The sequence below is a fragment of the Brachyistius frenatus genome, unplaced genomic scaffold (genome assembly GCF_029030835.1).
Source record: "Brachyistius frenatus isolate BFR_SWC_R1_liver_20210118 unplaced genomic scaffold, ASM2903083v1 Contig_50, whole genome shotgun sequence".
In the NCBI taxonomy this organism is placed as follows: domain Eukaryota; kingdom Metazoa; phylum Chordata; class Actinopteri; family Embiotocidae; genus Brachyistius; species Brachyistius frenatus.
The window spans coordinates 1,150,301-1,174,215 of NW_027210649.1; the positions used below are offsets into that span (position 1 = coordinate 1,150,301).

The following is a 23,915-nucleotide window of genomic DNA, read 5'->3' on the forward strand; positions in this document are numbered from 1 at the left end:
CAAACATCATCATCAACATGGCTGAGCATCAAACCGGCACCAGAACAGTCAGTCAAACCACGAAACACAAGGATGAATCCAATTACTTCCACGATATTAAATCTGTAAATTGTGATTTGTGTGCATCCGTGTGCTTTCTCCTGCACTGTAAAAGAACAGATTTCTCAAAGGGACACACTACTGTATAGAAATCACACTGGAGGAAGCTTAATGTGAGCTATACTGACCCCTTCAGGCCTTAAAGTGCGTCGCAGAGGGGAGCCGGGCAGCCTGTGCGTGAACCCCGAGAGCCAGAGGAGCAATATTTGTGACCGTCGGTGACCTCGAACCTCGACAACTAGTCCAGGATCATCCAGGTTTTATACGCAGGCGGAGGTCCACACACGTCATCGGAAACTCCAGCAGTGATTTCTAGTAGTGGCATTAATCTGAATTATAATCTCCTTTTTAATACCCTGAATCTAAGATATATTGGATTTACTCCTGACAAAACAACAATAAATTCCCTTTGTGATATATCTTTAATATAAAATTTCGGACAACTACTCAGCTGTAGATGTAAGTTTACACCATTACATGTATAAAATCTCTCATCAGAGCAGCATCAAGTGAGAATGAATTTACACAGAATAAATCCTGAGGCCGGTTGCACCAGCTGTTCATAAACGTTTGTGACTCTCAAGTTTGAACATTATATTATGTTATGCATCCGATTTTAAAACACAATAAACAAAGTGAAACGTCTTCAAACTATGTGGATAAAATAAAGATTTGTTAAGTCTTCTAAATTGTGCCTGTTTTTTTTTTCTATTCAAACAATGCTGTACTCACTATTTCACCATATTCACATAGTTTCACAGCTGCTGCAGTGACTTCCTGTCGACACTGCGGGTTCACACGTAGTCTGAACTAGTCAAGATATTTCCTAAGTTTTAGTAAATTATTGTTCGCAACAATATTTTAGAGCAGCTGGTGAAACCCAGTCCCAGATAAAAACCATTTACTTTAATATCATGTTATTGCATCATTGTACCCTCACAGGTAATGGCACTGTTTCACTTCTGGGACCCTTCTGTAAGAAAATATTAATGACAAAACACTTAAACAAAATGAAATATCCCTCATGCATACATCTAGACTGAGACTCGTTTGGTTGCATTAGAGTACAAAATTTCATGTGCAGTACACAAAAGGGAATATAACAAAGTTTTTGCTATGAATGCCTGAAGAGGAGGATGCGCATTAACTGGAGTTTTCAAGTAGTTTGTTTTTTTTCTCTCAACGATGTTCGAGTCAGTGTCGTCTCATATACGACGATTGTCTGGCTGCACTCAAATATCATTCTGTTTTAGGGGGAAAACGCCCTGACTTGTTATATTTCTTTAAACTAATCAATTGTCTTCGGCGGCACAAAGCTGCAGCGACAGCGCTCTTGCTAAATAGTGTGTGTGTGTGTGTGTGTGTGTGTGTGTGTGTGTGTGTGTGTGTGTGTGTGTGTGTGTGTGTGTGTGTGTGTGTGTGTGTGTGTGTGTGTGTGTGTGTGTGTGTGTGTGGGGAGGGCTTGTTTTGGTGGAACATTTGTACGCGGTGAGGCAAGCTCTGGTATAAAAATATCTAAATCACTATAAAAGACTGAACAGAACCAAGCAGGCGTGCCTTACTGAAAGATCCTGACTTCATCAAAACTTTTCAGCATGTAGGTTGCTGCTCGGAGGTTGTTGTCGTATTAAGTTGCTACGGGAGACTCTAAAAACGGAAACGCAGCGATAGCGGAGGGGCTGAAATTGTCGCCAGTGGCGGGTTTGTACTGACATTTTACATCCGGTGAGTGACACTAGAGTCAGTATGAAAGCTGCTCCTGGTCCTCCACATCGCTCCAGCTGTCGGACCCGTCCGTCCCAAAGTACCGGTCCCCAAAGTCCCCTAAAAACACACAACAGCGGCCTCAGAGAGGGGCAGTCATCCCTCCCGAAGTCAGATAGGATGAAATAATAATAAAACTAAATAATGAGTGATGAAAAACACCTCATGAATACACATTAAAACTGAACGGCTGCAAAGGTTGGATGACTTGGATTGAAGAGCTCAGTGCTCGGTATCTGGAACCTGGAATTAATTTCTGCTTCAGTGACACAGAGAGACTGATTATTTTGAGGTTATTATGAGGGGTTTTTTTTCCACGAGGAATTTACTATGTTAAGTGCCTTGAAATAACTTGTCAATAATTGTACTGAATCCAAAGCATTTTGCGTTTCGAGTCCCTGGATGCCAGAAGCAATGAAAGATTAAGTTACAGTCTTTGATAGTAAGCGACGACACCGGCAGCTTTTTTTGTGTGTCAACATGTTTTCTTGAAGGCACAGCTGCAGCTTGTCACCTCCCATATACATTTCCTACATAAAATACATCCTCTAGTTATGTAATAGTATTATTTATGTTAACAGAGAACAAAGTGATCTGTCTGATGTGCATTTTGTTTAGTTACAGTCGTGACGGGGAGCAGCGCTGGCTTCAGATCTGAGGTGACACAGCCATAAAATTAGAATCTGCTGGGACATGAAATGAAATCCGTCAACTTGAAACACAGAGCCTTATTACCTTTTATCTACTGCTTTTATTTCCTGCATAAAGCTAAAATGAACAACCCAAAACCTGGATGCTGAAGACAGAGCTGGAAGGTGAAGATGAGCATGTCAGTAATTTACCAATTGGACAAGTTGTCCCGGGATGGGAGACTTTAAAACGGACAAATGGATTCCAGTTTTACACTTAGGAACAAATGGCTTCTGAATTTGTTTCATAAAGAGTTAATAAAAGCTTGCGACGACTTACCGATACCAGGAATCACGTGTAAAAAATCGTCCAGGCTCTTGTCCACGGCGGTGGTGATGATTTTGACCTTTGGGAAAGCGTAGGCCACAGAGTGCACCCCGAGCTCGGCCATCAGCAGCGACACCAACATGATCTTATCCTCCTGAACCTCGTGGTCCTGCTCAGCCACACACACATCACAGCGACAACTGTCAGTGGCTTTGTGATCATTACCGGAGGTTTAATGAATGAGTGGAAAGCAGGGGAGGAGATTATTTGACTTTTGTCTTTGCAGAAATAAAATGAATCAACTCTCACCTGCACAAAAAAAAAAAAAACACCAACTTGTCCTCAATTTCTACACAGATGAGTAGTTAAACACATGTGACTGATCAAGAGCAGAGGGGTCCTATTGTTGCCTGACTGAGGAGTAATGATGTTAATCTCCACCCACCAATAGGACTCGCACTGCCATCATGGCAGCAGCGCCGGTGGAGACTGTGCTGTCCATTAGGATGACATGATCTTCACTGATGTCTTTGGGCAGACGCAGGTAATGCAGCTGGCGAGGCCAGAGAGGAGGAGACCGGTTACCATGGATACAAAAGCAGGAAGGGTAGTTACCACGGAGACACACATCATGTGGAAGAAAAAAAAAAAAAAACGAAAAACAAAAAAACATTTTTTTTTTCATCTCTTTGTTTGATGTGATTTTTAAAACCCGACACTATGGACTCTTAAAAATGGCCCATGAGGGTTTGGAAAATATTAATAGCAAAGACATTTGGTACTGAATGATTCATCCTTGCTACCTCCGGTTCGCCCGAGTCGAGGTTGGTCTGGATGAGGATCTTGCCGATGCGGACGTCCTTGCACACGGCCCTCAGGGCGGGCTCCATGGTCTCTCCGGCCCGCAGGATCGACACACCGGTGATCTGTGGAGACGAGGCAGCAGAGCGAGTGTGATGACAGAAACCCCGAGGAAACAGTCGACTGGAAGTTAGCAAGACCTCGTGGATCTCCACTCACCCCTTTGCCTTTGTAGCTGCGACCCTCGTATTCGTGGCCCTGTGGAGTCTGAACTACACACGGCTGATAGAAGAGAAGACGAGAGTTGGATTTTTAAGAGATGATGTTTTAGCACAGAAACAGTATATCTGCATCTTTTCTTTATATTCTATCTTTTGAAACCGAGTCACTTTTTTTTTTTAAGGATATAAACATTCTGTAATACTGCAACAAAGTTCATCTCAAAAAAGGCAATTAAGTTTTCTTTAGCACATTCACCACAAATGGTGCACGCTTTCCGAAGAACTGTTTATTTATACCTGCGGAGACCTGCAGACACCTCAAGCAATCCATCACTGTCACCTTTATTTTTGTTTTTATCTTTCATTACTGTATTAAAAACTGGTGACAGAGATAACTGCTTAAATGCTATATTTATTAAAAACACAAGCAATGAGTAAATGAATGTAAACAAATGATTGTTATGAAATTGATAACTAAGATAAGGTTGTTTGGCAGTTGATTGTAGAGGTGGTGAGTCCCTTGAATCCGCCAAAAATGTTTCCAAAACAGTTCCTATTTTCCACAACTGTGGCAGAATTGAAATTATAATAATGATTTGTGTGTAATTCATTATCTCAATTATCTAACCTGTATAGAAACAGGGCGAAGGAAATAAAACGATGTTTCTAAACAAAAATATCTGCCGTTGGCTGATTTTGCTGTTTTAAAAACATATTGTTGGCATGGCAAAATACATAACTTAGATCATTTAGTATATTATTTAAGTGGATAATTTGTGACTAATGGTCTAAGTCATGAAAAAAAAACTGCTTTTGAGTTTAAACCAACAGCAGATTTTTTTTTTTGGTAACTGCACAATTGACAAATTATCACCCTTCAAGTTAATAAATATTAGACTTTCTGGCAAACAGTTGCCTATTTCAAAATAACACCCAACACATAACAACTCTTCTACAACTACTGAGGGAAACATTTTGCTCTGTAGCTGCTAAATGTTCCAGTAGAAAGTTTCTAACTGAGTGTGTCTGCTGTTCGGTGCTAATAAGCTCGTGTACAGTTATTAAATCTTTTTTGCTCTCAACAGCTTCTGTGGCAGAAAAACAACACCGATTAGAGAGGTGAGGGTGAACCAAAACAACAAGCTTAAAGACGACAAACTCCACAGACCTGACAGGAAACAGAATCCGGTGATCATTTTCTGTTTTCATTACTACGAGTAACTCTTTTCACACGAATGTCTACTCACCTGACATGGTATAAATGTTAGAGCGTGCTCTATGAGAAGCCGCATTAATCTCTTTGAGTAGAAGATGAACTCGTCCCGGCTGGTTTCATTGTTCCTGCGGTGAGGCAGAATAAAAGTTTTTAAAACAACGCATTGTAGGTATTGTGGAAGATCTGTCCTTGAGCTCATGTCCTACCTGATGATGGTGTGCAGACCTTTGACCTGCGGCGTGCTCTCCAGCACGCTGAGCGTCTGAGGCAGCGGCTGCGTCTGCTGGGCGGAGGCCAGGAGCGCCCTGCGACAGAGGAGAGGTCGTTCAGATCCAAAGGTTTTTACTGCCTCATTCTGCTGTCGGAGAAACATAGCAGTCTGACTTTGAGACGGCTGAGGCTTCTCCGAGAGCCACTTAATGCAGAGCCACAGAGGAGACACTGTGAAGGACGGCGTGTACACAGCACGGATATAAAAAAAAATTACAATCACAGTAAGTGGAAAAAAAAGCCAGAGAAGTCAAAATACGTGTCAGCGTACCTGACACTGAGTTCACGCTGCATGAGGAGGAGAGAGTGAGAACAAGGCAATGAAATGACACAGAAAATGCAGATAGAGAGAAGAAAAATACGTTTACAGAAATGTGTTTTTCATCGTTTACATTTTTTATTAAAAGACAAGAAACAGTGTGCCAGCCCAAAACATTTCTGTTCCCTCAGGAGATGTAAAACAGCTCATAAATATGTAGTTTTATTGTTTAAAAAAAGCAAAATACAGCTGGACACTGTATGTGTATGTTGCACAAACTAGAGAAAATGCTGTGCTTTTACTGGGGACTATTTCCAGGATCATGTGTGTGTGTGTGTCCATGTAACGAAGAGACATGTAAAAGTTTGTGAATGGGAAGCTCCGGTGTGATTTAATAATAAATAAATAAATAATAAATAATTTAAGCAGGTCATTGCTCCAAGAACTGAGCCTGTATTTTTCAGCTTTTGGACACAGGGTGGCGCCACTCTCTCATGAACACAGAGGGTCTCTGTGACTCACCTCCTCCAGCTGGCTGTGAACATGCTGGACTATCAGATCGATGGCCACCATATTCCCACCACCTTGGAGGTAAAAAATAATCCCAGTTGGTACAAATATGTCCAAATGTTTTAGTTTAGGTTGTTGTTGTTGTTGTTATTTGAGAAGAGGTCAGCCTGTCTCACCTCTGGGCACAACAATGTCGGCCAGCCTCATGGTCGGCTCGATGTACTGCTCGAAGGCCGGCTTCACATACTTGTTGTACTGCTTGATGACACCTTCGATGTCCCGCCCGCGCTCCGTGATGTCCCTGCGGAGCCGGCGGACGAGACGAATGTCTGAGTCTGTGTCCACAAAGATTTTCATATCCAGGAGCTGCAGGTGTGCAGAGCAAACACGGTTCAATTAATGTTCACTTCAGCGAAGCAGCTGCGCAAACTACAAATCCTGCTGATGATGATTACTTGACTTCAGTCAGGAATTCTTCAAAAGTAAATAAATAAAAGAAGAAACACGGCCTTACCTGCAGAAGCTCTTTGTCCGCAAAAGACATAATGCCTTCAAATATTATTACACTGGCACCGTACACATTTTTCTGCAGAAGAGAGGAGGGGAAACCAAGAGTCTTAAAAGAAGAAAGCTGCTTCATGAACAGGCATTTCAGCCTTTTTTTTTTTTAAAGATTACAGCAACAGCATGTCACTTTGAGAAAATTCCTTTAAAAAAAAAAAGTTTTAATTTAAGTTTAATATATTTTCACACATTAACATCCAGAATAAAACTGTCTCATTACTGCTGTTCTACTTTTTTCTTTCAAAAATTAATAGATGCATATTTAATTTAGTCTTTCAGAAAATGAACAGTGAGATGTTTTCTGCAGAAGCACAACTCACCCAGTCTTTCTGTCTCCCGTGTGTGGTGAAATCGTACACCGGGATCTTCACACTCTTGCCCTGCTTCAGTTTTCTCAGGGTGGCAACCAGCAGCTCGAAGTCAAACGCTCCCGGATGGTCGAAGTTGTAGTCGTTCTTTGCTGCCATGTGCTGCTCCTCAGGGGACAGAACCTGACGAACAAAGCGGATTCACAGGATGATGCTGACGAACAATGTTTGACGACTTTTAACAAAGTAGTTTTGACACTTTGCCGATCATTTGGATGCGATCGATACCACCCGTGTCTGTGCATTAGCCGAAGCGCGAGAGCTGGGAGTTTAGCTTTGCTTAGGAAAGGACGGGAATCAGGTGGAAAATGTTACCTTGACTTTAAAGAACCTATCAGCAACTCTAAAGTTCCCTCTACAAGATGTTGCACCTTGTTTGATTAATTCACACACAAACTGTTAAGTAAAAACATCAAGTTACGTTGTTGTACATGCTATAACTACAGTTTTTCTTCCACTGATTGGCTGGATGGCTCTTCTAAACTCCAGGCAAGAAAACAAGTGCATTGCTTCCCATACACAGGTATCGCTTGTATTGTCTACTGGTGGCCTGCATGCGAGGCGTTTAGGGGGAAATCTGCAAACTTGAGATACAGAAAACAAGCTTGGTCTCCCCCTCCGAAACACGTCAGTACCCACAACCAAATGGCATTTCTCAACCTGGGAAACACTGGAGGATTTTAAAAATGTTGAGATGTAAACCTTAACAACAAAATATTTAATATCTTGTCACTAAATGTCCAAAGTGCTTTCCCTCCTTTTACGATATTTAATGTGCTTGTAGTATGTCTGTTAGTTCAGTGTGTGACTGCATTCAGTTTCTTTGTGTTACATGGCCCCGTACACTCGTGAAATTTAATGTAAAAAGTTGTTTTTACCAAGTTATTTAGTCAGGAAACCTCACTGAGATCAAGATTTCTTTTGCAAAAGGCAGCTGAGGACAAAACACGAGATCACAACAATGATAACCGTTCTCACCAAAAAAAACATCAGACGTGAATAATATTAGAAATTTAAACTAGTAAAGAGGAAAAGAGGAGAGGAATGAAAGTCTAAACGTCCAGTAAGCGGCGCAGAACTGGAAACCAGTTGTAATAAGAAACTCAAAGAATGTCTCTCCTGTGATCTGGTGTTGTGGTTATTAACTCTGACTGTACACAACGAAAGACGTTCAATACCTCAGCTTTAAAAATGAAAACAATAAATCAGCTCATGCTTTGTAAATGCCAGTGATGAGCGTCCAACCCTTTCATGTACTTCACAGCAGGTGAGCGCGATAGCTGTCTGCAGTAATTAATCGGAAGCCAGCGAGGCAGACGGCGTCCGGTGGTTTAAAGGTATTTAAACAAACAGGATGTCGCCGTTAACCTGCGTAGACAGTTTGGTGGATGGTTTGTTTGTCTCAGTTTTGGCTTTGAACTTAAAATTTGTGATCAACGTGAGTTTTGTAGGACATTTCTGGGTGTTTCTGAGGCTGCATTATATCAGTTAGATCTCCATGAAGGACGTGAATTGGATCGTTTTGGAGTTCTGATCCAGTTTTAATAAGTTAAACAGAAGTCTGGAGGTTATTGAAACAACCTACAATTTGGAGAAGTCTTAACTATTGTCAAAGGACATTTGCCTGAACGTGTTGGTTCCCAGACACTTTTTTTTTTTTTTTTTTTTTTTAAACATGTGCTGAGTCATTTAAAAAGTAATTACAGAGTTTATTTATTTCCAGGTTCCTCCCAAACACTTTTGTTTTAGTACTCCATTGTTCTCCGTACTTCTTCCCTTACACGTATCTTTCAACAGCTTTTAATTTGTGCAGCATATGTACAAAATATTTCCCCTGCGAGTTGCAGGCTGTGATCCAAAGCGTTACCACGACATCTTATTAACTCAAAACCCTGGCAGCCGTATTACGATCGCTCCGAGGCGCTGTGATAGAAATGCTCTTAAGATTGACAAAACATTTCCTCATGATGATGATTTCTTCCTGCAAAGATAATCAGTAATAACCAAATAAAAACAAGGCTGACACGCATGACTCTCTCACCTTGTAGAAAGAATCCATCGACAGCAGCACAACCCACGGCACATCCAGAGCCTCGATGATCTTATTGGCCACGGTGGTCTTCCCTGAGGCGCTGCCCCCACACAACCCTGCAGATCCACACAGCATTTCAAAGCCCCATTATGTGTGTTTTTCAGAGTGTGTCTAATGTTGTCTGGTGGTATGCATGTGTGATAGCACTAAAGTGTTTATGGGTATAATAAGAGAGAATAGGTTCTGCAGCTCAAAGCTTACGACTTGGCATGAAGGTAGTGAAAGAAAGAAAGAAAAAAAACCGTCCACAGGAGACTGAAGACATCATCAGTGAGTGTCGTACCGATGACAAAGGCCTCTTTTGACTGAGCGCCGTGCTCGTCATACCAGGGAGGTCGGCCGGCGGTGTAGATGGTGCGTGTGCCCGTGCGGAGCAGAGGAGGCTCTGTTTTACTCAGCGAGGTAGTGCTCTTCCTGCGAGGGGCCCCGGCGGGGGGCAGGAGCCGGTCCAACGAGTCCTCGCCGCTCCCACTGCGTACAGCAGACAGCAGACAGCGGGGCAGGTTACAGCCTGAACACACAGGACTCAGGAGAAGAACTGGGAGAGAAAATGTTAAATGCACTTTCTGTGGGCCGGCAGGTTGCTTCTATTATACTATATGGTCTGTATTCTGCAGAATGTAAACACATTTATTTTGTACAACCTTACTATGCATGTTGTATGCACGATGGAGCTTAATGGCCCTGTAAAAATGCAGACTAGTCTACAGTAATGCCAGCAGCAATGTTAACCATTTCCACCATCTTGGTGTTAGCGTGCAGTTAAGCCTGATGGGAATGTCGTTAGTTTTACAGGAATCTGGTCATAAACTAAAGAAAGTGAGAGAATAAGAGTTGCAACGATCTCAAAAGTTCTCAAATGTCCAAAGGGACTTGACATGTTGACCGTTCTGTTTACACAAATCAAATACGCACATACACTTTCTGCTAAAATACTTTCCTGCTGCTAACACGATAAAACTCTCTTGTAATTGCTAACAAACACATTATTCTGATGTTATCCACTTGACAACTGCTCAAAGACAAATATCTGATTCCAACTTTTCGGGAAAGTCTATAGAAGCTCGGACTAATCTTTACAGAGTTTAAAATAAGAGCTACTATCAGGAAGCGAGAAATGAGACACATTCAATTAAACATGTTTCTGTTTGACAGCGACAAAGCTGCAGTAAAAAAACATCAGAGTGCAAGAAGAAAATATTTTTGTCATGTTATGCAAACACATTATTGTGTGCGTTATGTAAGGTTGTTTGTGAGATCCTGTGAGGTCAAATCCAGCGGCCGTGTGTTGAATAATAATTTAACGACATCTCAGAGGGAAATCTGCATTTTACCGCACAACATTGTTGTTACACATTATGATTTTAAATATAAAATAAATAAATAACTTGTAAATAAGTAAAGCACTCAACAGTGGTATTGACAAATAGACAGTTTTTCAATTATCAAAAAATAATCCGATTTTTAAATTTTTTTTTATTGCTGATTAATCAAAAGTGATTAAATCAACAGATTTATTGGGTCAAATGATACAATTTGCAGTTTTTTCTTACCTTAAATTACAGTAAACAGAATCATTTTAAGGGTTTAGACATATGAAGACGTCACTTTGAGTTCTGTGTCTCTGCGATTTTAGTTTGTCAATGCTGTTTTACATTTGAAAAATCAAACCATAAATTGATCGATCGAGAAAGTAACCAGCTGATCAATCTACAGTGAATACAATGACTGGTTGCCGAAACCAATTACTAGAGTAAAACACAATACTTCATGCTGTAATAGTACATTTACATTAGACAGTAGCATCCTGTGCTGTGTACACACAGGGACTATTTACATTTAATACTACATTACCCTGATAATACCGCGTTACATTGTCAGTGCAGTACTTTTACATTGTGGTATTGTAGTAAAGGGTCTGAATACTTCCTCTGTCACTGTCTTGATTGTCTTAATGCGGCGGTATGTTATTTAAACTTGTATAGCAGAGCTTAGATCACTGTGATTAAGATTAGACTCTCACAGCTCTGTTTACGTTGGAACAGACAAAAGTCACTCGGCTTTTGCGTCACTCACTCCGAGGACACTTTTAGGAACTCCTGCGTTCCCACCGGCACAAATTAAATTAGTAGCCCGCTTCCTCTGGTTGTGTACGGGATGCCTAACAACATGTATGTGTACAAAAACGGGACAAACCGTAAATGGACCTGAAGACTAATGAGAGTTTTGCATATTCAACCAATGCTCAGTAATGACACACTGCAGGCAACCTCAGGAAAACCCCTTCTGACTCCTATATTCCCTGCAAACTAACCTAGATCATGCACTTCCTCTGCCCTCTCAACAACCCCCGTTTATAGACTATTTATAGGCCAATCTTGCACCCTGCCTGCGCGGAGAGAAAACAACGGCAGCCGCAGCCGATCAGATCTTACCTGCAGTCAGACCTCAGAGACCAACACCCGGAGATTCTGGCTCCCGCACCGTCCAGCAGACATAAATCTGCTTCGGACGACAACCTGCTACCCTCCAGCTTGCCTGTCAAAGTGGAAACCTCAACCAAAACAACAGCGACACTGACCGAGGTCGCAAACGAGCGTAAATCACAGATGTGTCTCTAGTCTGTTGTCACACATCTGTATCGGTGGAGCCCTGAATGGTCGTCTTCCCGTCTCTCCATGCTGCTGTCCATGTGTCCTCCTCTCCCTCTGTGTGTGTGACACACGCGCTAAGAGGATCACTGTGACACTGACAGCAAGAGAGATGCTTGGCTGGTATTAATAGAGGCACCTGTAAACAGAAAGAGGACAGAACGGACATCTTCTACTGATCCTTCCTCTCAGTTTCTTAATCTGATTCGCAGAAACACTAAAGAGCCGGAGGGACAATATGTTTTATATTGTGGAAAGAGACACGCATCATCTGAGACAACAGTGGAAACTGTCCATCACAGTCCACCCAGAGGCTTAAATGAAGTCCGCTTTTGTCTGATCAACTGTCCAGTAAATAAAGGTACAAAACAGAAAATCCTCACATTGAAGTGAATATTTAGCTCTTGTCCCTTGAACTCCTCACCTGTTTACAGCTGTGCTGGAGTTCCTTAACTATTAATATCACGATAAACTCATTTCATCATGATATTAATAGTTATATAATGATTTATCTTGGGTTTACTTATTTAACTGTATTTAAAATTCCTCTGTAAACCACTTTGGTCACCATCTGCTGTTACAGCCTATAAATAAATTTGACCTGAACATTGTCATAATTAGTACTTTTCATACTGTAGGTACATTTAGTTGTTCAAATTCATGTACTCTTCTTACAAATAAAACTTTTAATTTAAGAGTAAGTATGATGATGCAGTATGGCTTACTTGATTGACGTAAAAACTTCTTTCACTGCACTTGAGTACAAGTCCTTTCAACTCGGCATTATTTGCAACTAGTGAAAAATAGTTCCAGTTTTGGCCTTTTATCCAAAAAAGATTAGTTATATTTTGCAGGGTTACACTTCTTTTTTTTTTTTAACTTAAACATTTTAATACTGTAAACTGACAACAGTTGTCAAAAGCCGTAATCATGGTCACTGTGAACGAACTCGTGAGTGCCAGAGATTAAACACTTCAGGGTTATTTAAAGATATAATTCAGGGATTTTCTGGTGGTTTCTTATTAAGAGTCTGTGACGCACAACTGTGTCATGCAGTGCACTTCACCACATCTGAAGCATCCACATGCTCCACTGTGGTGATGTTGTTCATGTACTGAATGCACAATAACAGAGAGAGAGAGAGGTGGGGGGGGTGGGAGGGGGGAGTTTGAGTATTAGTTAATATATTTAGATATCTTTGCTCAGTTTGGACAAGGAGCTTGTGTAAGTGTGGTTAGCGTTACATTACAGCATCTGGACTCGGCTGCGGACAGAAAACAGCCCAAACCCGCGTGAATAATTTCGGGAGCATCGTTTTCAAACACAGGTGAAAATACTTGAGAGTATCATGTACCTGTCCGAGTGGGACGACAGTATTATCCCGCACTCCGCTTCCATCGGGATCCTGCGACCTCGGAGCCGGCATCGGCTGGTCAGAGCCATGGACGGATTCCTTGTTAACCGTGCCGAGGGATTGTGGGTAATGTAGTTCATCATCACGTGCTTCACACACGGTCAAGGTTTTTTTTTTTGTTTTTTTTGTTTTTTTTAACATACACGTGGCAGAAAGCGGCGCTGATATTCAGATATTCTTATTTATTAATGATTTTATTTTACATTTAAAAAAAAAAAAGAGAGAGAAAGAGAGGAATAGTTATAATAATTAATCACAGAACAGAGCAATAGATTGACAACAGATTGTCATGATGCTTTTTCATCACAGTTCACAGTCAGTCTGTAGAGATGACGTCTGTTTATCCTGCAGACAGGGAATGAAAAGCTGCCAACTTCCAACATTGTTCTCGATATCAGGTCTCGCTGTGTGCATTTGTCCCACCGATCTGATTCACATTTCAGCTTTTACGATTCAATATCCTGCGATTCCACAGCGTCCACTTTCTCCAGCTATGATATCTTTCCGAAGGAACCTGCAGAAGACAGAAAGTTTACTGCTTTAACAGATTTGTTCTCAACTTTTATAGCAAAAGTTTGACATTTTTTTAAAAGTACGCTCCGGCTTTCAGGTGTTGAGTTATACAAGAAGATCTGGACTACTTCACGTTAGGCGACAGCCAGCTGTTGGTTAGCTTGGCTTAGCATAAAGACTGGAACCGTGGAAACATCTGGCCACGCTCCGTCCAAAGGTTTTTTTTTTCAGTCCAAAATCTTTGTTTTGGAGATATTTTAAGACGATGCAGAAGCCATTTTATTGAAATGGATGTGGTTGATAGCTGTTAATTGTCATGGATGCATTAAACTGCTTCAACTTACACACTTTCAATACAATGCAGAAATAAAGTTGATGTGGAAGTCATTTTAACTGACGCCTCGTAAAATTTCAAGCTGCCGACTGAAGCTTCATATCTATCCAACAGATATGAGCATGGTATTGAAAGTGAAAGTCGAAAATATGTCCTCACAGTCCAGGTTTGAGAAATCACTGTTAAGGACACAAACAGCCTCACCTCTGCTGAGCAGCTGCAGGTTGCGCCCCTCCTCCTGCACCTGGAGCTGCAGCACCTGCTGCAGCAGCTCCTGTCGAAGCGTCTCTTGCACTAAGCCCATCCGCTCCAGCTTCTCCCCATTCAGACGCAGCAGCGCACGGCCTGTGAGGCGAAATCAGAGGACTTCACTTTTAACCCGTCATCCTTTAATCCACCTCCTGGAGTCACACTACAGCTACTCATCATGTCAGCAGAGCGACCTGTGATGGCGTGGTGGGAGAAGGCCTCCACGTAGGTCAGGTAGTTGTGTGGACAGTGCTTCTTCAGCCATTTACAGACATCCTGCTGTGACCAGAGCACGACGGGGCGGATCAGGCTGGGCTGTGTCGGGCTCGTGTGATATATCCCATAATTGTCACTGGAGCGGTACTGAAACAGACAAGACATGCAGATTAATACAGACGAGACGGATACGCATTAAAGGAACAGTCTGACATTTTCTTGAGGAGAGTTGATGCCGCTGTGACAAAGTTAACTTAGCATAAAGGCTGAAAACTGGAGGAAACAGGAAGCCTGGTTTACCAGCCGCAGGTTCACAGTGTGAATATCTGGGTACGTTCCCGAAGTAATCGTTTGCAGTCGTTGCATCTTACTGGGAAACTATTGGAGCAGCTTTAATCATTACTAATTTAGCGCCTGGCAAGAAGGAAGCCGAACTGAACCTGACATCTGTTGTAAAGTTCTCACAACATCACTGAGAGGAACCCAACAATTCAACAATTCCCACATGAGCAACAGCTGGCAGGAAAACAACCTCCCTGTCTTAGTTTGGTGTATGAGCATTGCGTGCATGGAGTTAGCGTAGCATCCTGTGAATTCGTGAGGCATTTTTTTTGGTAGGTGAAAACTGGTATTGAGTTGTTCGACCCTTGAGAGGTGTTCTTCCACAGTAATGTGCACTTTGTGTGTACTTTAAAACGGAGAAAAACCTCGGATAGAACCAGACCCAGACTTGGGCGGCGTCTTCTTACTAGTAACTTCATAGTTGCATTTCTGTTTGTCACAACACTAAAATATTCACACATGGGACATACCGATGTGCTAGATGCCTAATTAAGACAAGCTACCGTGCCTCAGGCACATCTCTCATGAACCGACAAAGTTGCACAGTTATCGGTGGTGTTTCACTCCTGAGAGACCGCACCGTGAAACTCTTCCTGAAAATATGGCCACCGGTATCACACATCACACAGACCCTGTTACAAAACACAAACTACTCATTGATGCCACTGAGGCATCAGACAGCCCGCATCTCTGAAGTGATGTGATCAAATCCACAAACACCCGTGGCTTTTCTTCTCTGCACATAATAGTTTGATCTCAGTTTGATTAATCAAGCGTCTGCTGGGAGGATTTCATACCGAACATACAACACATACGCGTGGATATGTCTACGGCACACGACCAGCTGACAGGATCGGTGCTCCGCAACCGCAAGTTTCAAACTCATTAAAGCGCTCGGAGAGCATCGCGACCATATGGGCAGATCAAACGCTCCGTGTGGATGTGAGCTTCTAAGTGGTCGGGAAGATCAGCGACCATACAGCAGCAGCAGCAGCATCTATAAAGAGGAGCATGTAGATCGGTGTGATCTTCACATTCGGCTCTTTAATCTTAAAGATGCACAAGATGTAAAACTGTGAAGGAGTAATCAAACTTACTCTTTGATCTGTCTATCAGGCTCAGCAGTTCTCCAACTCACAACTTTCTTGGATGTAAAAAATAAATAAAGGCTGGTTCACATTTAACGGTCAGCGGGGCAAAATGTCTGCCTAAAATGTTGAGTGTACTGATGACTCTCTTTCATAGAGTAACATGTTGCTTGTTAATCAATATAGAAAATCTTCCAGCTGAGATCGAGAATTACCGCACGTCTCTCTAAATTAGTCTGGTTACAGTTTGCATCCATATTTGTCCAGACTCATAAAATATGTAGAAAGGACTTTGTGTTCTATCAGAATTAGATTTCTTTTGTAAAATTCCCGTGACAATAGGCGATGATTTAATTATGGATCTTACCACAAAGAAGCTTCCCCTTTGGTCAACGTCTTATCTATGAAGAATTAGTATTCTTTCTCTCTCCTCCTAATAATCATGTGGTGTTAGTGTGTCCTGCATCGCTGACTTTGGGCCGCCTGTCAAGCTCAAGGTGGAGGCATTGCCACACTGAGAGAAGAGAAAATTGGCAAGATGACTGTCTTTGTCAACAATTTCTGCTAAATAATGTAATAACTGCTAAGGAGATTAATGAGTGTTGTCTTAATGATTTAAAAATGTTGTTATATATTTAAAATGTTCATTTTCTGAAGAATATATTACATTTAAATAACATGCATTTTCACATAACATAACCACTTATTCTTTTGCGCGTGGCCCTCCATCCAGAATAATTTTTGGTCCTTTATAGAAAACAACTTGGGCACGTCCAGTCCAAACAGTCGCCACAGTTTCAAGGTGGACCACTAAGATTTTTTTGTCACCAATTAATTGTGCCACCAAATGTCAAATATGTTCACAATCCCCCCTTCTGTTCCTGAGTCATGGCGTTTTTTTGAGGTCACAGTGACCTTTTCACCTTTGACCACCAACATCTTATCAGTTCATCTTTGAGTCCATGTGAACGTTTGTGCCAACTTTGAAGAAATTTCCTCAAAGCATTCCTGAGACATCGTGTTCACTAGAACGGGACAGACAGAAATTAAAATGCCTCAGACCGCAGCTGTCACCGACACAGAGGCATAAAAATATTCATCCTTAAAATACACATAATATTGTGCATTTCATATTGTAATAAGACATTTTCATGTAAACTGCTGTTGTAATAAACAAAGCGGCAGGTGCATAAAATCATAAACTCTTAATCATTAAATCCTGAACCTTGTCGATCGCTTCAGTAAGATTGTTTCAGTTCTCAGACCTTCTTTGAGAAAGTTTCACAGCAGTAAATGTTGTTCATAATAAAAAATAAATTACATTAAACACTCAGAGCCAACAATTTCCATCAAGTACCAAAACCTACCAGCGTGCTCTTAAAAACAAAAATCCAGGTGATTTTAGTCCCTGAGGACAATTAAGATCCAGCAAGTCACCAAACAGCTGATTCCAGCATTTGTCTTATCGCCCTTCATTATTGAGCAATTAAGGAACACAGAAAAACACAACAGGAGGTAATTAAAATAGGTCGACATACTGAATAATCATTAGTCTTGGTTGCTGTACAAGTAAAAAAAAAACAGTGCACTTTATCAAAACAACCTAAACCTACATGTTGTTCTTTTCAGACAGACATCTGAGTACATTTTTGTTGCCCCATGTAGTATTCTTTATGTATTTAACGGTGTATTATTTTATGTACACGTTTAGAAATTGTATTTATTTACACAAGAAACTGAGTAGCTGTTTTTTTAATAATGTATGTTATTTTACTGGTTACAGTTGTGTCTCTGTAGTTAGTTGTGTTGAGTATTATTATGAGTAGGGATGTTAGAAATGATGTGCATCGGTATCACTGCTGCTGCTGCTGCTGTGTCAGTACATGCAGTTAATATGGATGAAAACGCCTTCGAAGACACATTCAGAGAGGCAAGTTTGAAGATTAAAACACTTTTCTGCGTTCTGACTGACTTGAAAACATGGACGCTTTTGATTTTTATCTTTAGACTTCCACACAGCCCGGAGTTTCTTTTTTTCTCCATTTACTTACAGTATATCTTTCAACTCAGTGCGGCACAAAGTAAAAGGCAGCAAAAAGGCAGCAAACAGTGTTTCTCACTTCACACCCTACACTTCACAGCTAAGTTCAGCTTCTGTGTGCAGAAACAATCGTATTCTGAATGATCACATAAAGGCCTGGTACTTATTATATAGTGTAATAGTAAATACAAGAGTTATTTTAACGTCATTGTCTAAAGAGGAGTGAACGTTTCCCTCAATTCATCCAAAATATGTGAGATGGCGTTCGGAGGGCAGAATACAGCTCAATAATCCCAAAAGGCAGCATTTCTATTTGGCCTGCAAATGACTCATTTTCATTATTCATTATTCTGTGGATTAAGTGATTAATTGTTTGTCCAATAAAATGTCAGAATGAATGAAAAATTGCCACAGACGCTAAAGTGTTCAAATGACACTTTTTGTTTGATTAACAGTCTAAATATCAAATTATTCAGTTTTCTGTAAAAGAAGAAGAAAGAAAAAGTAGAAAACACTATATTAGAGGCTGGAATTAAAAAATGACTTACATTTTTGCCCAAAAATGACATAAATAATGAACTATTAATCAACATTGTTGCAAATTAAGATTTCTTGCATAAGTTACTGAAGGCATCGTGTTGCTCTGAGTCTACAGTGGTGAAAGAGAAAAGATAGTTTTTATGCCTTTAATAGGTTTACTCTCAAAACAAACAAGTACAGCGGCGTGGAGAGGACACTGATGCCGACAGTGGAGGAGTGAGTAAGAGTACAAGAAAGTGAATTAAAATATGCTGAAAGTAAAAATACTGTACACATGTTACAGTGCTGCGCAAACAAACAGCACTGATTAAGTTGAAGCTCCTCAGGACAACAATAAAAGGACCACTACATTATGTGCAGCCGAGCGGATTGAAGCAAACAAACAATGCATCGTATACAACTCTGTTATCAGCCCAGTCCAGTTCTATGTCTGCAGCTTTAGCTTCAGCTCATAACGGCCTTTTAAAGAGCCTTTTCATAGGGCGAAGACAAAGGCGTGGGCTCGCTGACTTGTAACCAAGGGCTTTAAATGAGGCCAGTTTACAGCATAAATGGATTGTCTCCGTTGACGATACCGACGGTGCGAGAGCACAATGCTGTATCAGAGATGGGAAAAACTTTAATTCAAACTGGAAGATAAAGGCTACTGGAAGTGGATATGACGACGTTTCACACAAAAAGACCTTTAAAAGAAAAGGCTCGCTGTTTATTATCCTGCAACCACCGACTGGATATTATCGGACATTCGGCATCAAACTAAATTCTGTTTCTTTCTGCTCTCAGTTCAGACACAGACACAGTGGTGCTTGCAGCACAGTCTCAGTGTTGGAAGACTTGTGCTATTTAAAGCCGAGCTAAAAGGCTGTTAGAAGCCATCGACCCGCTGGGGAGAGAGCAATGTCCATTCTCTGCTAACAAAGTGCCCATTTGCAACAATGGATGGTGACCTGCCGCATTATTATTTTCTTTCTTTCAGACATTTCTGTACAGAATTCTGAGATAAGAGTCGCTGAAAGCTAATGAGGGTCGTTCCTGTGCTCTCATATTGATAAGACAGAGAAAAGATTGTTTTAAATGATTTTTTTTTTAAGAAAGCGTTAGATTTGTTTTGTGTCTGCATGACGTAAGTACCCATTGACACATTAAAAAAAAAAAAAAAAAAAAAAGGTTAAACACACCACTACTTTCTTCCTATCAATACATTCATATCTGGATCTTACTCGATCTGATCGGGATACCGAGGACACTACGCCCACTCACCTACGGTGGAAACCTGACTGCATTACAGGCCTGTCGATCAAACATGCACACCGCTAAACATGCCGCTTTTTGAGGCTTAGTATCTATTTAATGATGGGATTATTTTTAGATAGACCACTATTAAATAAGAAGAAGTCATTTTAGAGAATGCCACCATTATGGCTTTTGGAAAAAAATGTATTGACTGTGTATTTCATCAGAGAAGTTGAATAGGAGTCTATGGAGCCTGAGCCTATTTGGATCCAGCCCCTAGGGGCTCTCGGTGGTATTGCAGTTTAGAGCACTTCCGATTTGGTAAAATTTTTCAGACTCTACAGCTACGTCCCCTTTTATATAATCTGTGGTTAAAACTGAAGGTAACTGGTCATCCAATGACGTTAACATACTGTATGTTTAACCGTGGCTTGACTCAAAAATCACATATACTACTAAGCAGCTAACAATATCAGCCCTGTTGCTGGTTATTGGTCTGTGTGATTGTTGGAATTTAACTTGTGCCCGCCGACATAGTAACAACATTATCAGTCTGTAGTTATAATTTTGACCAAACACAGAGGATAAATTGATTTTAATTCCAGTTTGACTTGAAGCAACACTGCCGTCACATTTTGTCCGGTATCATCATGCCTAATGAAGCAGAAGGTAACAGATCTCCTTTAGCTTGGAAAATAACATAAGCCTGCAGGGTTTATCACACCATGAACCAGGTGTGCGGTCCGACATGCTGAGGTCATGTAGGTGTTCGGTACCTGCAGGGCCTCGGTGCCCGGCTGCTGCAGTAGCTTGACTGTTCGGCCTCCCGCCGTTTTCTGTCCACGCCCGTCATGCCAGGTTAAGTTCCCACCTGTCCGCCGACTCAGCTGGTGCTTGAAGTCCTCAGGCAGAGCCCTGTACTCCACAGCTGGCCTGCAGAAACTAAAACTGGATGCAGCTGCAGAGATAAAGGCAGAAGGTGTAAGGATTAGACAGACAGACCTGCTGACAACATAAAAACAGCAGGGGACCTGCTCTGCAAAACAAAAAAACCTCCCTCAGTCTGCGTGACTTCAAAACAAAAGGGAGCATTGAACCCATCGGGACACCTCGTCATCCAAGGATGATGTCATTGTGAAATACCTGCTCGGACCTGCTCCATTGACACAGCGCAGACACGAGGCAGCGCTCTGTCATCTGAAGCTGGACAAGCTCAGTCCCGGCAGACACTGTTCAGGTACCACAATTACTTTGTGAGGAGCTTGAAGGCAAATGTCAGAGCTGTGAGGCAAGCCACTTTCTCATCATTACGAGGAGGCCTGCAGGCAAACATCCAAGCCCACTCAACAGCAGGTGGCTTCCCAACATCCAGTAATTAAAGAGAGTGTGGAACTACAGTAAACACGCTGTTACTGGCAAAGATTTTGGCAGAAAGCCGCAGGTCATTACGGATTCATGTGCCAGATTGGAAGGATTTTCTTACCGCGTTTGAAGCTATACGCGCAGCTGTGTTGGTCCGCGCGTCAATATGCATTTTCGATATCGTAAGCTGACTAAGAGAATTTGAAAAGAGGACCGAATGAGAGACTGTCAGGGGGGGGGGGGGGTGGACGAGGTTTTTGAGGAGATGAAAGAATCTTCATTTTCTCCCTTTGTGCCTTTCCTTTCTGTCATTCAACATCTCCCAATGAGACTGGAGCCGAGCCAAGTCCTGTAATCATCAAAGCAAACCAGCAGCATCAGGTTTTCATGAATAAAACTCTGTATGCAATTTCTTTTAATTTCTTTGAGGTCGTACTTCCAGACGGTGCACAAACGAATGCTCCTTTCACAGAGTTACTCACGCAGGCTGCTGCTCCTGTAAACACAAATGTGCAGCTCTCACAGATTTAATATACATAATTAAAACCACTTGTGAGAGTGTTTTTTTTTTTTCCCCCTTCCTTTAGCTTCTCCCTTATTTGGGAGGAAAACGGTCTTATTAACTAACACATATATAACCTGCCAACACATGAGGAAACACTTTCATGAACCAAAACCTTACTGAACAAACTGTGAACTGTAGCCTGCCTATAATACATTCAACTAGATAAAACATGTTTGGTTTGCTGTAGATTAAAGCTCTTCATAGGATTTTTTTTTTTACAAATATTTGTCAAAAAATCTGCACGAGGATTTTGACACGTCGTTGCCAAGATTACAATCCTATTGAGAGTAACCGAAACTGACCACAGTAACAGTGATACCACGATCCTGGTTTCATCCAGGGCGCTGTCCGTTTCAGCACCATGTCACTGACCATCAGCACACAGCCTTGTATCCTCCTTTTGTTTCGTATAAACACCGTATTGTTCCCTTAATGTCTCTACAGAAATTCAGATCAAAGTGACCCTGCAGAACTGTGTGGTATGGTTCGTGTTTCCTGTAGATTTAATGGCGCCGGCGGAGTTTTTAGCTGTTAATGTAATGTTATGACCTCATACTTTATCTAACAGACGTTTGTTACCAGCTGCAACATCTGACAAGGCTGAGAAACTGGTTTAGCAAGTACTGAGGTAAGTAACGAACTCATTTCGGTTAGTTAAGAACAAATAAACGAGACGTGTAACCCGCAGAAAGCTTCCTACCGTCCACAGCCATTAGTGTTTCCGTGCCGGGAGTGAATCTAGTGAAAGTCTCCCATCGTCTCTGGTGCCCGACGCAGAGTCTGCGGGTCGTGCGTCCACCTCCCCGCGCCGCGTTACCCGACAAAAGTTTCAGTGAGGTCTGGCAGGAGCAGCGAAGCTCCACATCTTCTCAAACTGCTGCTGCACCTCCGACTGAAAAATACTAATAATAAAATTAAAAAAAAATTTTTTTTAAAAAAGCCTTAAAAACAGCTCACGTCGTCCGCGGTTTCACTTCGCTGCTGGTGTCTGAAGTTGTTGAGAGACGCACAGGAATGTCCCCCGAGCAGCTGGCTGACTGGTTCCGCTGGCTCGCGAGCGTGTGTGCGCGTGCGCGGTGTGCGTATTTGTGTGTGTATTTGTGTGTTTTTTTTTTTTATCTGTGTCGTGAGAATCAGACGCGCGTCTTTTTCTCAAGAGCATGCATGAGCACAGTGAGCTCAAAGTGCTGCCCCGGGCCCTGTAATTAACGCAGCCGGTGGAGACTCTGAAAAACAGCCGGATGAAAAGGCTTCTCATCACTGCAGCATCCACCATAAGAAATTCCCCTTTGCCTTTTCTTAAAGAAAGGGAGCTCTGTGCGCTCCTGTGGGCAGCGCGCCCTGCCTGTGATGGAGCCTCTATGTGGGGTTTGTGCAGAGGAGCTGCAGGACATCAGGACAGATAGCTCTGTTCCTGCTCCCACCTGCCCTCAGACTCACTCCATTGATCACATTTGGTCTTACAGTAAGGGAGAGTTGGGAGTTAGGCGACCATTTGTTTATGAGCATCACAGCATTAAATATAATCATAGTCAGTTAAAAAAAAAAAAATCATTTGCCTTTCTTTCTTTAGTTTCTATTATTTTCCACCCAAACAAAACAAAGGGGAAATCTGGGAAAAAAACAAAAAACAAAAAAACGGCATAAATGACTAACAAAATCCAAAACTAGGGTTTCGTCACTGCATAAAAAAAAAAAATCATGAAAAGAGGATAAAAAAAAGGGTTTCCATTAATAAAAACTTCACTTTTGTTAGTTAGGATAATAATCCTGACCTATTTAACTGACCTCTGTTTAAATGGCAGTTTTCTTAATGCTGCTATCCGTCCAACAGTAATGCTCACAAAAAAGGTTCAGATAATAAGTTACTGAGATCAAAACAATACACTAAACAATCTTCTTTGTCAAGTCGATGGATGCAACATTATCTATGCAGTAAGTCATCACATCGATGAACCAAAAATAGAGTTAACAGCTAAAAAAACTGGGAACTTTAAAATGTTGTTCAAAAGGCAAAACAGTATGCTCTAATGTAATTTGTTAAACACTTATGTGAATCTTAATGTCACCAACTGGACTACAAATCTCTCAATCTTTATTTTCTGCTCTATGTTTAGTTTTGGGCATTCTTTATTTTTTGGCTTTTTGAACTGTTGTGATGATTATTGTTGTCACACCATAAGAGTTATTTTTCATTAAAATATTCCTTCTCAGCTGGATTTTTTTTCCTAATTAGGGCCCGAGCA

General features: G+C 41.4%; 2 protein-coding genes across 2 annotated transcripts; both read right to left on the reverse strand.

Moving 5' to 3' along the window:
- Positions 1-312: 312 nt before the first annotated feature.
- On the reverse strand, positions 313-13,235 carry uckl1a (uridine-cytidine kinase 1-like 1a). Its single transcript, XM_069704165.1, has 15 exons — positions 13,127-13,235; positions 9,405-9,592; positions 9,071-9,177; positions 6,982-7,152; positions 6,612-6,683; positions 6,274-6,463; positions 6,110-6,171; positions 5,600-5,616; positions 5,265-5,363; positions 5,090-5,183; positions 3,841-3,903; positions 3,624-3,746; positions 3,266-3,373; positions 2,833-2,989; positions 313-1,923 (listed from the first exon to the last, which is right to left on the reverse strand). Exons 1-15 carry the CDS (start codon positions 13,213-13,215, stop codon positions 1,841-1,843), a joined length of 1,623 nt encoding a protein of 540 aa, XP_069560266.1. The 5' UTR covers positions 13,216-13,235; the 3' UTR covers positions 313-1,840.
- A 119-nt stretch (positions 13,236-13,354) lies between these two features.
- On the reverse strand, positions 13,355-22,838 carry samd10a (sterile alpha motif domain containing 10a). Its single transcript, XM_069704166.1, has 5 exons — positions 22,370-22,838; positions 20,519-20,700; positions 14,477-14,645; positions 14,238-14,378; positions 13,355-13,700 (listed from the first exon to the last, which is right to left on the reverse strand). The coding sequence occupies exons 1-5, from the start codon at positions 22,380-22,382 to the stop codon at positions 13,678-13,680; spliced, it is 528 nt and encodes a 175-aa protein (XP_069560267.1). The 5' UTR covers positions 22,383-22,838; the 3' UTR covers positions 13,355-13,677.
- Between the last annotated feature and the right edge of the window lie 1,077 nt (positions 22,839-23,915).

Bases quoted from the DNA above. Each gene is read 5' to 3' on its own strand.
- uckl1a (XM_069704165.1), bottom strand. From the start codon at position 13,215: ATGGCTCTGACCAGCCGATGCCGGCTCCGAGGTCGCAGGATCCCGATG. The intron at 7,153-9,070 runs GTGAGAGAGTCA...TTTGTTCGTCAG, and splicing joins CGATGGATTCTTTCTACAAG to GTTCTGTCCCCTGAGGAGCA. The intron at 6,172-6,273 runs GTGAGACAGGCT...TTTACCTCCAAG, and splicing joins CGACATTGTTGTGCCCAGAG to GTGGTGGGAATATGGTGGCC.
- samd10a (XM_069704166.1), bottom strand. The intron at 14,646-20,518 runs GTACCGAACACC...TGTCTGTTTCAG, and splicing joins CGGGCACCGAGGCCCTGCAG to TACCGCTCCAGTGACAATTA. The intron at 14,379-14,476 runs GTCGCTCTGCTG...TTCGCCTCACAG, and splicing joins CTCCCACCACGCCATCACAG to GCCGTGCGCTGCTGCGTCTG.